The sequence below is a fragment of the Chlamydotis macqueenii genome, chromosome 3, assembly GCF_036417535.1.
Source record: "Chlamydotis macqueenii isolate bChlMac1 chromosome 3, bChlMac1.mat, whole genome shotgun sequence".
Taxonomy (NCBI): Eukaryota; Metazoa; Chordata; class Aves; order Otidiformes; family Otididae; genus Chlamydotis; species Chlamydotis macqueenii.
This window is the reverse complement of record NC_141558.1, coordinates 2,891,304-2,905,216: the sequence shown is the minus strand read 5'-3', so window position 1 is coordinate 2,905,216 and position 13,913 is coordinate 2,891,304. Positions and strand designations below refer to the sequence as shown.

The 13,913-nt window shown below is 42.6% G+C and overlaps 1 protein-coding gene across 1 annotated transcript in view; it reads left to right on the top strand.

The window, feature by feature from the left end:
- RP1L1 (RP1 like 1) overlaps positions 1 to 12,092 on the top strand; it is a 30,448-nt gene extending 18,356 nt beyond the window's left edge. The window contains exons 2-5 of the mRNA XM_086743456.1: positions 3,048 to 3,213; positions 5,848 to 10,988; positions 11,094 to 11,445; positions 11,500 to 12,092. Coding sequence (XP_086599582.1) covers positions 3,048 to 3,213; positions 5,848 to 10,988; positions 11,094 to 11,445; positions 11,500 to 12,092 — 6,252 coding nt within the window. The remainder of the gene's footprint in view (positions 1 to 3,047; positions 3,214 to 5,847; positions 10,989 to 11,093; positions 11,446 to 11,499) is intronic.
- The last annotated feature ends 1,821 nt before the right edge of the window (positions 12,093 to 13,913 follow it).

The window sequence follows — 13,913 nt, the reverse complement described above, 5'->3', positions numbered from 1 at the left end:
TCAGTGACAGAAAGTGTGTGGAAAATATGGTTTCACAAGTCATAGCAACTCTTTGTCTGGTGGTTGTTATGTCGAAACAGAAGGATGGGATCACTTCTTTTGCAGGATAGGAAAAGAAAGTTCCTGTGTTTTGTGTTTTTCCCTAGTTGTAAGCAGTGCAATGAAGACTTTGGAAAAGCCAGGGGAAATTCTGCCGCTGGTTGAAATGGGACAATATTTCATTCAGTGCATTTAGGAGCAAGAGTAGACACTGCCATGCCTGCAGGTTCAGGATCTGATCCCTTTGCATGAGAAACAATTTTTATATTTTCCTTAAAAAGAAGCAAATCCGGGACGCAACACATGGACCTCATCCTGGGACATGCTGAGCAAGCCGCAAGTTGCTAAACACCTGAGAGGGGATGTCCTGTTTAGAGATAATTTAGCCCTAGTGAAAAGTGTCGTATCGATTGCCCTGGAGACAGATGTCCTCTCTGTAGCCCATGTTGTTGAGAGGAAGAGATTCGTGCAGCAGTACGGGAAAGCTCTGTGCCGAGCAAACTGAAATGAGCTATTATCCCATCTCCACAGCGCCGTACTGCCCTGACAGAATGGATGTTGCATTAAACCAAATCAATGTGAGAAAAATGATTGATTTAACCCTTAGGGAACATTCAGTTGTATTTATAAGCACCAAAATGTCTTTAACAATGAAGCACTACGAAGTGCTGATTTCCCAAATTTAGATGAATTTCCACAATTATTAATTCAAAGATATTAAGCTTGCAAGACATTAGGAAGAAAAGCTATGGTTTAGGTATAAACACTGCTGAAGAGCTGATGCTGCCAGAAATACTACATGACAGACTCTTTATTTTAAGTCACGTAACGTGACTGCATTCCATATGAAAGGATTCGGTTTGTGCAGTCTGTATAAATTCAATAACCCAGCTGGCCCAGCTCCATCGATTCCCGAAGCTGTGTCGTGGGCACCATCTATTTTCTGCACACACAACGCAGTGCTGATGAGTGCGATTGAAGTATCTGTACACAAACACAGTACCACATGAGGAAATGTCCTGGGCAAAAAATAGTTTTCACTGAAAAAAAAGTCCTTTACAAATAGGACTAGTTCCTAAACTTAGTGGGGGTTTAAAGACAGATTGTTTTACATTAGGGTCAGAAGATATTTCCTGTCTATTTTTCTTTATTCTATCCCTTTTTTCTTTTTCTCTTTCTTTTTTTTTTTTTGCCCCCACTTTTTTTCTAGTTGTATGAGGACAAGGTGAAAGATCTCACTGAGGGAATAAAAAAGGAAAAAAAAATAGGAAAGCAAAAAAGGGAAAGAAATATACAGGTGGCAAAACCCTATTCAAAATATTTCACTTATTAAATTATAGGATTTCTATAAGCTTTGTAAGTGAGCTAGAAAGATATTTGCTTTAGAAATATACGGACTAGAAGTGGATTTATTGACAAATGACAAGCAGTACACATAGGTAACTGAGATTTGTGGGTTATTTTCTGTTTCTGTTTCATGGCACTCATCACATAGACTCAGCAGTTTCGTTGCTTTATACACACTGGTGCTTAATGCAAGCTTTAGGGAGCAGACCCTCTCTTACTACGGGTTTTTATAGCAACAAACTCAACGGGTCTCAGGTCTTGAGTGTGATTCTATCTGTCTCTGTCTTATTCTTTCATTCTCCACACGTTCACTCTCCCTTCACTTGCACAAGATGCAGCATTATTATCGTAGTCCCTCTCAGAGCCCTAACTAATCTCAGAAAACCTCACAGGCATTTCACAAATCAGGGGCTTGGGCTCTGAAAGGGACCTGACTCTTCATTCCTTTGCTATAGCGATATTTAAAGAATGAGGTCCTTTCTTCGCGCTCTGTCATGCTGGGCACATGTTACAACTGCAGAGCTGTCATCACTGCTCCTGTGAGATTTGTTCTCTTCCATACTCGGTTGGTAGTTAAAGGGCTGAGGATTAAGTGACACAGGGAGGTCAGGGTGCATCTCACAGGCAAGATAGTGCTCAGCCCACCATGGGTGCTAGCTAACATCTTGGTAGCCCATCGCATGGTTACTTCCTGTCCCCATATGCTCTAGAGATGTTCTCCTGATGCAGCAGGCTGAGGAGGAAGGAACATTCTAGATGGATTGTGGAGACCCTGACAGCACAAATCTGCCAGATGTTGGCCACTCTAAAGCCCCCTCAGACAGCAAGAGAGCCCTCTCATCCTTTTAAAAGCCAACAAGTGGTTTACCTGGGAGCTTAAATTCAGTCTTACAAAGAAGGGGTTGCAAAAGGAAGATAGAAGAGGAATCCAGGCTTTGTCCAGGAGGTGCTCATCAAAAGACTGATTCCTGCTCCTTTAGATCCTTGTTAAATGTTGTGTTTGGGTAAAAAACAGGTAAGAAATAGGTCATGCAGTAAAGATGAAGAGGTACTGTGTAAGCCTGGGTTCTCATGGAGGAATGGAGAGTCCTTCACACATACTCCCCACACTGAGGGACAATGTCCCACATTGTCCAGCATTGAGACTACACTTAAGGTAATATTTGAGATCATATTTGAGGTAATATTAGGAGAAATCACAGTTCTTGTCCCTTCCTGAGCAGAGGAAGGAAGAGAACTAATGGTCAATCTGGAATATAGTATTTACCAGGTAATAATTAGTGTCCCATACAGGAATTAAAAGGATTAAAGACTATGATTCTCTGTAAGGGAAACTGGAAAGTCTTCAGTTCCATCCCCTTCCTCACTACCCTGTTGATTAAGCCTAAACTTAAATACTTGTAATAAATGAGATATCTTCTCCCTTAGGCAATCTCTCTCCTTCCCTACCTTAAGAGAGCTGAATAAAACAGCAGAGCTGCTCTTTCAACGGAAGAATACTGCAACAGGGCCTGCCAACAGCCTCTGGTAGACCCTAAAGTTCTCCAGAACCATATTTCTTTTATTTTAGGTGATGACTAAATATCAGTTGATTCTGGGCCTGGAATAATCTAGCTCTACTCTATCAGCTCATGGTGATGCACTTGCTCTTCTCTTTCTAGATCGACAGCATGCAGGCTCTGCTTCACTGCCCCAATGTGCTGGTGTGTGTCGGCCGGGAGCCATTTAAACCTGTATCGATGGAGAATTTGAGGAAACACTCAGTGGAGAAGCTGCCCGACCTGGCTCCCCGTTCCAATGGCAACAATGTCAACGAAAACAATGAAAGTAAGAAAAACTCTGGGGCGTATTGCACAGTCGTCTCCAGGCCTGCGTCCCACAACATGGAGACTGCAGGCACTTATTGTGCTGCCCCAAGGTGCAGATTTCATGTGCAAAATGTGCTTCCCTCTCTCTGCCTCCCAGGCCTTTCCATCCTCCCCTTCTTTTTCTCTGGTTTCCTTCTAGGATTTCCTCCCTACACCCTCCAGTCTTTCTTTTACATGCTCCCCGTGTCTGGCTGACTTCCCTTCCTCTTTCATATCTCTGTGTCTCCTTTTCCTTCCAGAACTCCCTCCTTTCCTGTGTCTGCTTCCAAGACTCCCCAAACCCTTGAGATTTCCCACGAATCCTCTGTCCCCTTGTCTCTCTGTCATATAACACCTGCACTTCTGCATTTGCCTGCATCAGAGGATGCCCTGGTTTTGTCGGTAGGAGACTCGGTTTCTCCCACAGGTTACAGCTGCAGTGTAGGCCTTTGGGGACAAAGTACGTTTTTATGGAAAGGTTATGTTCAGGAAGGAGTATGTTATGGGTTTTTTAGGATGATAATTTCTTAGGCACTTCATTATGAGTTATCTAAGGTCACACGTGATTAAACCAGCCACCCTTGGTAGCCTACAGAGAGAAAATTCCCATTTCCAGAGGGAAATTAATCTCACCAATATTAGGGATTTTTTTTAGGGTTAAATGAAGTGTGCTCTGGAGGTGTACCTGTTTCTCTCCATTGTCAATACCAGGAGCCAAGAAAGATTCATTTATATGTTGATAACTGGTTGTAGAAACTTAAGGAAAGAGGCATCCCACGCTCACTCCCTGAGACATAAAAAAAAATGGAGAAAACAGTGGGAACAAGCTGAAGCTTTGTCCATGTTGAGGTTTAACCCCAGCTGGCAACGAAGTACTACACAGCTGCTCACTCACCCTCACCCTCCCTGAGGTATAGGGGAGAGAATCAGAAAGAAAAGGAAAACTTGTCGGTTGAGATAAAGACAATTTACTAGGATAACAAAGTAAAATATAATAATAATGATATATATATATTAATAATGATAATAAGAATAAAATATAGGGATAATCAGGAGCAACCTGATCTGGTTGGAGATGTCCCAGCTCCTTGCAGGGGGGCTGGACTGGATGGGCTTTGAAGGTCCCTTCCAACCCAAACCATTCTATGATTCTATGATTCTATAATAAAATACACAAAGCAAATGATGCAAAATTTCTCACTGCCTGACAACCCCAAAGATCATGGAACTGAGAGCAATCTCTGAATGATCCTGAGCAGCAAGAGAGAGCTACCCACTGGACAACCCCCACTTACATACTCAGCATAACATCTATGGCATGAAATACTTCCTTTGGTCAGTTTGGGTCAACTGTACCAGCTATACACCTCCCAGATTTTTGCACTTGCACGTTAGCAAACCCTGGGAAGCTGGAAAAAGTCCTTGATCTTTTAGCAACAATTGATAGCATCAGTGTATTACCAACATTCTTCACACACCAAATCCCATACTAAATCCAAAACACAGCAGCTACTGGGGAGAAAATTAGCTCCATCCCAACTGAAACCAGAACAGTCTGTCAAGAAACCGAGCAAATATATTAGTTCAAATGCGTAAGGATGGTGAGATAGCAGTTATTTCATGTGTTAACCATCTTGGTTACTGTGTTCCCTGTTCAACACTTCCTTCCTAAAAAGCCCTCCATTCAGCTGCATCTCCGTATGCCTACAGAGGCATGTGGTTGTCTAGATATATACAAGTAAGCTTTAAACAAACATATGTATTAGAAACAAGACAGATGCGTATCTTGCAAGACAGCATGATAGCAATATGCTTTGCTTGAAATGAAGGGTCTAGAACCTCAATAAATCTATGCATATTGTTGCACGGGGTCATAGCAATGTGTTTCAGATTAAAATTCTTAAAATTTTCTTACTATCACTGATGCGCACTCCTCTAAAACTATTTCTCTTTGTAACTATCACCAGCTTACTATTCCTTTTCCATTTGTTCTTTAGGTTTTAATAAACATTACAATTATTCATAGTGGCACATCCATGCAGGAACATAGCGGCAGCATCCCTGCTGCTCTTTTCTGCACCACCACACTTGTGTTTCCTGGCATGTGAGTGGAGAAGTGGATGACGCACAATAAATGTGTGACACTTGACCTCTAACCAAGGAAGAGGGTCACTTCTCCATGTATTTTTCCCTGACTGAATAAGACGGATGAAAACTTGAGCAGCTAAATACAGGAATTCTTGCAATGTGATAAAACACGGAAACTTTGAGTCTAAATTGCACTGTATATATATATATATATACTTTTTCTTCCTGGCATGCACATAATACAACAACAACAAAAAAAGTGTTTATGTTTCAATTTATATTTAGAAAAATAGTAAAGTTAAGGTATAGATAATTTTAATACAGACTAGTCATTAAAAATTTAACATTTATGGCCATCACTTAGTCAAAGCCAAATTTTCAAATTATGTAAACCAGCATAGATTTAACTTTAATGGAACACTAGCAGTATTCACTAGTTTGAGGGTTTGATCTATACATTGTGTCATCTTTATCTGCGTTAACATTTCTCTCCATCTTTCTTTTCTTTACCTGTTTCAAACTCCAGTGAACTTTGGACTGAAAGCCAAAAAAAGTGTTATCCATCCACGGTCATCATCAAGCAACAGGTCAATGAGATTCTCTTTATCATCAGAAAAGTCATATCCTAATGGTCTCGCTGCCTCACCGGACAATGGTGCACCTTTCTCAAACAGTTGCTCGCATTCGAAACCTGGGGATCTGGTCCATTCCTTGGTCAATGATGACATAGAAAAACGGGTACATGTGAACAAGGATGGTAGCTTGTCCGTTGAGATGAAAGTTCGTTTCCGCTTGCTAAATGATGAGACTTTGCAATGGTCCACCCAGATCAAAAAGTCCAATCTGATGAACCAGATGCCTTGTGAAGCGTTAGGTGTAGAAGAGGACAGTGGAGTAGACCCCATACAGAAGATGAACCCAGAAGCCAGCTCAGAGGCAGATGAGTCATCATATCCCTGTGATATTGATTCTTACATGTCAAAACTCGAGGAATCAGAATGTGATGAGGCTCATTGTCATAGCTGTGGCAAGAAACACCATGACTATGACATTTGGAAAAATCCTATGCACACATCCCAGAGGGAAGAGCCCAGTGTACGAAGCACCTGGCACACACGGTCATCGTGCTCCAGTACATCTTCCCGGAGGAGAGTAGTCCACAAAAAAATGGCTTCTGTGGATAGTCTCCAAACCACATCCAGTGAGGAATTCTCTGAGCACATTGTGCAAGAGTCCTCATCCTACTCAGAGACCGTAGAGAACAGAGTGGCATATCGATCCGTTAAAAAGTGTATGTGTCGAAGTGATTTGTCTACAGGTGCTTCCAACGGAGAAGACCAGCAAGAATACACTCGGACAAGTACAAGTAATAGTCGGAGACCTTCATCCTTAGGCTTAATGTCACATTCAAGCTGTGAAAACAACCTGGATCCTCAAAACGCCTCTGAAGACCATGAGGCCAGCAAAACCAATTCACAAAATGAAGATGAAAATTGTTCTGAAGTTTCTTCTGTGAAGTGCTTAAAGGATTATGTGGAAGACGTTGAAAGTAGCAGGGCTGGGAGTGTCATGTCAAGGTCATCTCTGCAGTCCAGACAGAGCAAGAAGAATGTATGTGAGGAAACAAGTAGTGTGGGTAGAAGCGTGTCATCCTCCAGCCTTCAGAAGGCAAATCAAGAAGATAACACTAGGTGCTCCACTCCTGCCAACAGTGTGCACAGCAAGTCTAGTAACCGTAGTACACCAAGAGCAAAGAGTGAACAGGATGACCACTCTGATGACAACGCAGTGATCTCTTCCTTCTCCAGTGAATCCTGCCCTAAGAAAGAGGCTGGAGAGGTCGAAGCAGAACAAGAAGAGAATGAAATCAATGAAGTCAGCTCAGTGTCAGCAAAAACAAAGCCCAGCCAATCAATGAGAGATGAAAGCAGTGAAAGTGATCAATGCTCTACACAAAGAACCCCCCATTCCAGAGCTAGTGACAGAAGCAGCAAGAGAAGTGACAGTGATGAGATCGTTCTGTGCAATGCCTCTTGCTCTTCCAGAGGATCCAAAAAGAGCAAACATAGCCATGTTCATTTGGATGCCCAGTCTGAAATGTCTGTGTCTTCACTTGGATCCACTCCAAATAAAAAGAAAAATTCCCTACATGCAGATGATCTGAGATCATGCAGCAGGGCATCTAATTACTCCAAAAGTTCATGTGAAATGATGAAAACATCTATCAGAGACGCCATGTCTCATAACTCAGGATCTTTTCACTCAAACGTTTCATCTACTAGTGAAGCAGAGGCAATTGTAGGTTTTACTGAGGAGAAAAGCTTGAAAAGTGCCACCAATGGCTACAGTGAATCCTCAAAAGGCTCAAAGAAGAGAAGTCATAGAGAAGAAAATAGCAAGCCATCATCCCTCTGCTCAAGTGTTTCAAGCCCTAATGGAAAAGTTGGAGAAAGTCATTCCAAGATAAATTCAGAGGCCCCTTCTTCAAGACATGGAAGTATGAGTGAGAGTGTATGTTCAAAAGGGGACCTCTCAACTGAGACTGGGATTAGGAATGGAAATCCTGCAAGTGTCTCTTCAAGAGTCTCTTCAAAGTCAGAAGTAGAAGACAAATGCTTGTTGACACAGATATCACAGGAAAGTGATGATAGGTGTTCACAATCAAACATATCTCAATCTTCAAAATCAAGGCAGATAAAAACTAGAAATCTTCGTGTGAAGATGTCAAACTCCAGTCGAGCGTCACTGTCTGAGACTTTGTCAGTATGTAGTATGCACTGCCCAGCCCCACCAAAAGGGAAGCCGAACAGCAAAAAAACACAGCCAGCCATATTGAAGAATTCCTCCATAAGCAGCATAGGTAGTGAGTCAGTGCTGACCACAGGCAAAGAGCAGAAAGAAATTAGAGATTCCTCCAGAGTAACTTCCTATGGGTCTAAATCAGCTGCAACTGAAGTAAATGATCAGAAGACAAAAGAGATTGATGACTCTTGCAACAGAAAAGGGGAGGAGGAGTTAGAAGGCACGGGCATGCAGGAGGAAGGGAGCGGTTTAACACCATCTGCTCTACCAAATACATCTCCAGAAGAAGTTGTGCAAGAATGGTTAAGTAAAATCCCTTCAGAAACATTGCTTATGAAATATGAAATGGAGGATAGTGGAGAAGAGCGATGCGTAGAGGCAACCGCTGAGGTATCATGCTGCACAAAGGCTGAGGAAATCTCAGAGGATGAAAAAACTGAGAAAAAGAATGTGGAGGAGGCTGAAGATGAAGCAAAGGATGAAGTGGGAAAAGAGACAGCAGAAGGCATGGCTACTAACGAAGAGGCTGAAGAATGCATGAATCAGGAAAAAATCTCTGAGGTTGTGTTCGAAGCTGCCAAGGCCGATCAGGCGGAATGCAGCCAGTCAGTTACATCCAGCCAAAATAACAACAGAAGAGACCTGCCAACCTCTGTCCAGACTTCCGTCCAGATCATGAAGGCCTTGCTCAGTTCCAAACATGAAACAAAATTTGACCGATCACACAGTTTGCCTGAAGTGTCCCCCACTATGGGGAGAAAACTGAGTAACTCTGCCAACATTTTGATTACTTGCCTCGCCAGTCTCCAGCTCCTTGATGAAGAGTCGGAGGATCCGTCAGGTAAATCAAACCGTTTGAATAAGCCAAGGTATATGGAGCTGCTAAATATTTTTCAAGCCCTGTGGCTTGGATGCACAGCTGAAAGAAGTGTTCTAAGTTCAAGTCAAGAGGCAAGTGAGCCGGCAAAGATAGCCTCTGGGTTTAAAGGCACAAAAGCTGTAGATCATGACTTCACTCCCATGTCCTCCTCTGGGGTTGATGTTAGTAGTGGTTCTGGTGGTTCAGGAGAAGAGAATGCAGCTGTTGCCAGGGGCTGCCAGTTAACAGCACAGAAAACTGCTGAATTAAAATCAACTGGACAAGTGGAAAATGGAGAGACTGGCACTGAACTGACTGAGGCTGAGGAGCAAAGTAAAGAGGAAGGGCAGTCATCCCGACCTTCGACAGCCTACTCAAAACCAAAAGGTGAGGAAAAAGCACAGTCTACTAGAGAAGAATCTCTTCTTCAGGAGGCAGAAGAGAATAAGGAGGGTCAGTGCAGTAACTGTGAAAATGGTCAGGAGGAAGGGGGAGAAAATGAAAATGAAGAAAACAGCAAATTAGCTGAAAATGAAGAACAAGAAGAAGTTGATGTTGTAAATGATGAACCTCCGAAAGAAAATCTTAAAGAGGAAGCTGATCAGCTAGCCGCTATCGACAATGCAAATGTCAATGATGCTGACTGTGGGACAGAACTGAAAGCTGTGTTGGAAGAGCAACTTGAAAAAGAGCCTCCAAGTGACCCAAAGCCCAAGGTCAATATAGCCACCAGTGTGGGCACATCCCTTATTCAGCAAAACTCAATGGATCCAGACCCAGTGTGGGTCCTGAGGCTGCTCAAGAAGATCGAGAAGGAGTTCATGGCTCACTATGTCAGTGCCATGAATGACTTCAAAGTCAGGTGGAACCTGCAGAACAACCAGCAGATGGATGAAATGATACTGGAGCTGAAGGAGGAAGTGAGCAAAAGGATACAAAAAAGCATAGAGAAGGAGCTGAGTAAGATCAAAACCAGAGCAGGGAAGAAGACACCGAGACCTCCAGATGAACCACTCAGGCGTGAGTCAACACTCCAAACTGAGCAGAGGAGACGACGATTGCAGACTATGCATAAAAAGTCACTCTTCAGTGACAAGAATGGAACCCAGAGTAGGCTAGGGGACACATCAGACTTATCATTTGATGTAGATGAAGATACAGTATTTAGCGCAGCTTTTGAGGCCAGCATTAGTAAACAAACGAGTGAGGAGGAATACTGCCCATGTGACTCTTGTGTGAGGAAAAAAATTGCTTCCAAGCCTGCAAGAAACCCAGTGGTGGCCACCAGCGCCCCAGTCATGAAAGCATTTGATTTACAGCAAATCCTGAGGTTGAAGAAAAATGATGAGGAAGCTTGTGTCTCAGAAGCAGCCCAGGACATCAAAACAATTCCCAGCGGTTCTGTGGAGGAAGCAGCAGAAAACGGCAATCCAAATGAGGAAAATGATGAGGCTGAACTCAAGCAAAGTGAAACAGAAGTGGAGGGCAACGAAGAAAAGGAGTCAGAATTAAATGAAGTGGGCAGCTCAACACTGAACGGAGATGAAGAAGGACCTGAAATACCAGAGAGTCAAAACTGTGAAATGGAGGATGAGGTTAAAGATGACGAAACCAAAGAAGAAAAGGAAGAAGCAGAAGAAATGGAGGAAGAAGTGGAAGAGAGAGAAGAAAAAGAACAGGAAGAAGAAAAAGAGGAAGAAGAAACTATGAAGGCAGAAGAAGAGGAGGAAACAAAAGAGGAGGCAGAGGGAGAAACAAAAAAGGAAGAAGATGAGGAAGTAAAAGAGGAAGCAGTAGAAGAAACAAAAGAGGAAGAAGAAATAAAAGAGGAGGAAGAGAAGGAACAGGAGGAAGAAAGAAAAGAGGAGGAGGAGGGAGAAACAAAAGAGGAGGAGGAAAAAGTGGATGAGGAGGAAGAAACAAAAGAGGAGGAGGAAGACATGAAGGAGGAAGAAGAAGCAAAAGAGGAAGAAGAAGAACTGAAGGAGGAAGAGGAAGAAACAAAAGAGGAAGAAGAGGAGGAACTGAAGAAGGAGGAGCAAGAAACAAAAGAAGAAGAGGAAGACATGAAGGAGGAGGAAGAAGCAAAAGAGGAAGAAGAAGTGCAAGAAGAGGAAGAAGTAACAAAGGAGGATGAGGAAGCAAAAGAAGATGAGGAAGAAACAAAACAAGAGGAGCAGGAAGTGGAAGAAGAAGAAGAAAATCCAAAAGAAGAGGAGGAAGAAGCAAAAGAAGAAAAAGAGGGAGAAAAAGATGAGGAAGAAACAAAGGAAGAGGAGGAGGAAGTAAAAGAAGAAGATGAAGAACAAGAAGAAACTCACAGTGAAGAGCAGGAAGCTGAAGAGAGGTCCAAAGCTGAAGATGAAGCTGACAATGAAGCTGAAGAAGCAGAGGAGCCAGAGGATGAGGACATTGAGGCTGCTGATGAGGAAGAGTCATCTGAACACAGAGGAGATGTTGATGGTTCTGGAACGGACAACAATCCTGAAGGAGATGCTGCAGAAGGAAATGAAGAAGCTGAGCAGGATGAAGCTGAGGCAGTGGAAGATGTACATCCAGAGTCAGAAGATGAGGCACGTTCAGCTGAGGAGGAAAATGACAGTGAAGGAGGTGACAAATATGATGAGAATGATGAGGAACCTACCAGTGATAGCCCTGGCAAGGCACATGAAAAATACAGAGAGAAACGCAACAACAAGGTTTCTGCGAAAGCCTCAAAGGTCACAGGCAAAAAATCCAGGAAAAGGCTAGAGACTCTGAACAAAGCAGCTGCCTTTTCTTGTTATTCTTCTGTGGGAAACTTCTCACAGCAATCCCAAAAGGGATCTGAAGATGAAGGTGAAGAGGAATGCAAAGATGACAATAAACCCATAAACAACCACCCCAACGGAGAGGTTCAAAGTGATGAGAGCAGCAAACCCTCACAGATGTATCCAGACAGTGAGGAAGAAGATGACCAGCCATCTTCATGCACTGATCCTTTGGGAGATGAGGACCACGCAGATGCTGAAGGTGCAGATCCAAAGAAGATTGAACATATTAATGAAGTTCAGGCTTCTAAAAAGAAAGAAGACTCTAATGAGATTGACCAGGATGACCTGGACTTCTAGAACTGCTTATCAAAAACTGCTTATTTCTTTCTTCCTTTCTTTCTTTTTTTTTTTAAAGCATATTTTCATTACATATTGCAGTATCTCCAGTGAGTTAAGCCGTCATAATTGGCTTTTCTTCCGAGTTAAATGTGGTAAACTTGATCTTCAATCCTGTGAGTAACGTTGCAATTACCTGCCCTCATTTCTAGAGGGCTAGTAAACTCATTAAAATTTAGTGGTTTCAATAGAAAAGTGGTTTGGGGAAAGGGAAGGATGTTTTGTTTGTGATACCTTCTTGTTCCCACTCTTTAAGCCATGCTGTTTGCTGCTTTGAGTGATCTGTGGCTCTGCTGGGCATCATCTCTGAGTGACTTCAGGATGCCTTTTGTCTGTTGCATGCCATTTTCCTGGAAAGATTGCCAATCCACAGAAATGTGACAAAATCTGGATTCGTTGCCAAAGTCTGGCCAGAGCCCACAGAACTGCACATTCATTTCCCCCCTTCCTACCCTACCCTACCCTACCCTACCCTACCCTACCCTACCCTACCCTACCCTACCCTACCCTACCCTATCTTCTCTGTACCCAGAAAAGGAGTCTGACATGTTTTCAAAGTCTTCCCCCCCTTTCTCTATTTTATTTTAGTAGAGGTTGAAATCACTCCTCACTTCACTGGAAATCCTCAACACCCAGAAAGGTCATTCCAGTAGATCTCTCCTCTTCCAGATGGCCCACCTGTTTGTACCGTGCCCATCACTGTAGTATGTAGTGATGTAGCAGTAGATAACAAAGAAGAGTTAATTCACCTATCAGGTGTCTGAGAAGTGGTTGGATGCAATATTGACCAAATTAGAAATGAGTAAAGTTCAACTCCTTGTGATTATCTTTACTATGCCAATGATGGTATCTAAGCACTTTACAATCATCTGGAATACCTCAGATAATTTTGTACGAGGCCCTGTTCTGAAGCTAATAGAATTTGCAATTGCTCAGTGCCTCACCCTTGCAGACAACCAGTAATATTTAAATTAATTTTACCTTTAACATGGAAAAGGTTTGAGCATTTGTGCTACAGCAAACCACTGGAAGAGGGTGAAGCATTTACTGGGTTGGACTTTACAAATCACGATAGAACTACAAACTTCATTTAACAGTTATTTTCTACCAGATTATATATACATTTTTTTTTCCCTGGAGCAATATATACTTTTCTGAACAAATACCCAACTATGCCAGGAGAAGCTTGACCATGCCTCAGCTGCATAGACGTGTTCCGTCTTATGGAAACAGTCCACTTTATCAATAATTTGCAGGGAGAATAAAAGAAAAAAACTAAGAGAGGGTGAAAACAAAATGCCTTAAATTGTATGGTAAAAAAAGCACGTGTGTAGTGTTGTGCTAGGTTTGTGAATGTGCATGCAGACATGTTGAAATAATCAATATTCAAAATCAAATAATTCATATTGTTATCATTTTAAGAATTAATTTCCTAAATTCATAGCCAATCAATTGATTTAGAATCACAGAATGGCTTGGGTTGGAAGGGACCTTTAAAGGCCACCCAGTGCAACCCCCCTGCCAGGAGCAGGGACATCTCCAACCACATCAGGTTGCTCAGAGCCCCGGCCAACCTGGCCTGGAATGTTTCCAGGGATGGGGCATCCACCACCTCTCCTGGCAACCTCTGCCAGTGTTTCACCACCCTCATTGTAAAAAGATTTCCAGATATAAGATTCAGTTCACTCAAATTACAAATTAGCTTCAGCTCCAGAGGTGCATACTTAATTTTAGGTGTCTGAGAAATAGGGATCTAAGTGGGCTAGTCAGTGGAGAGCTAGA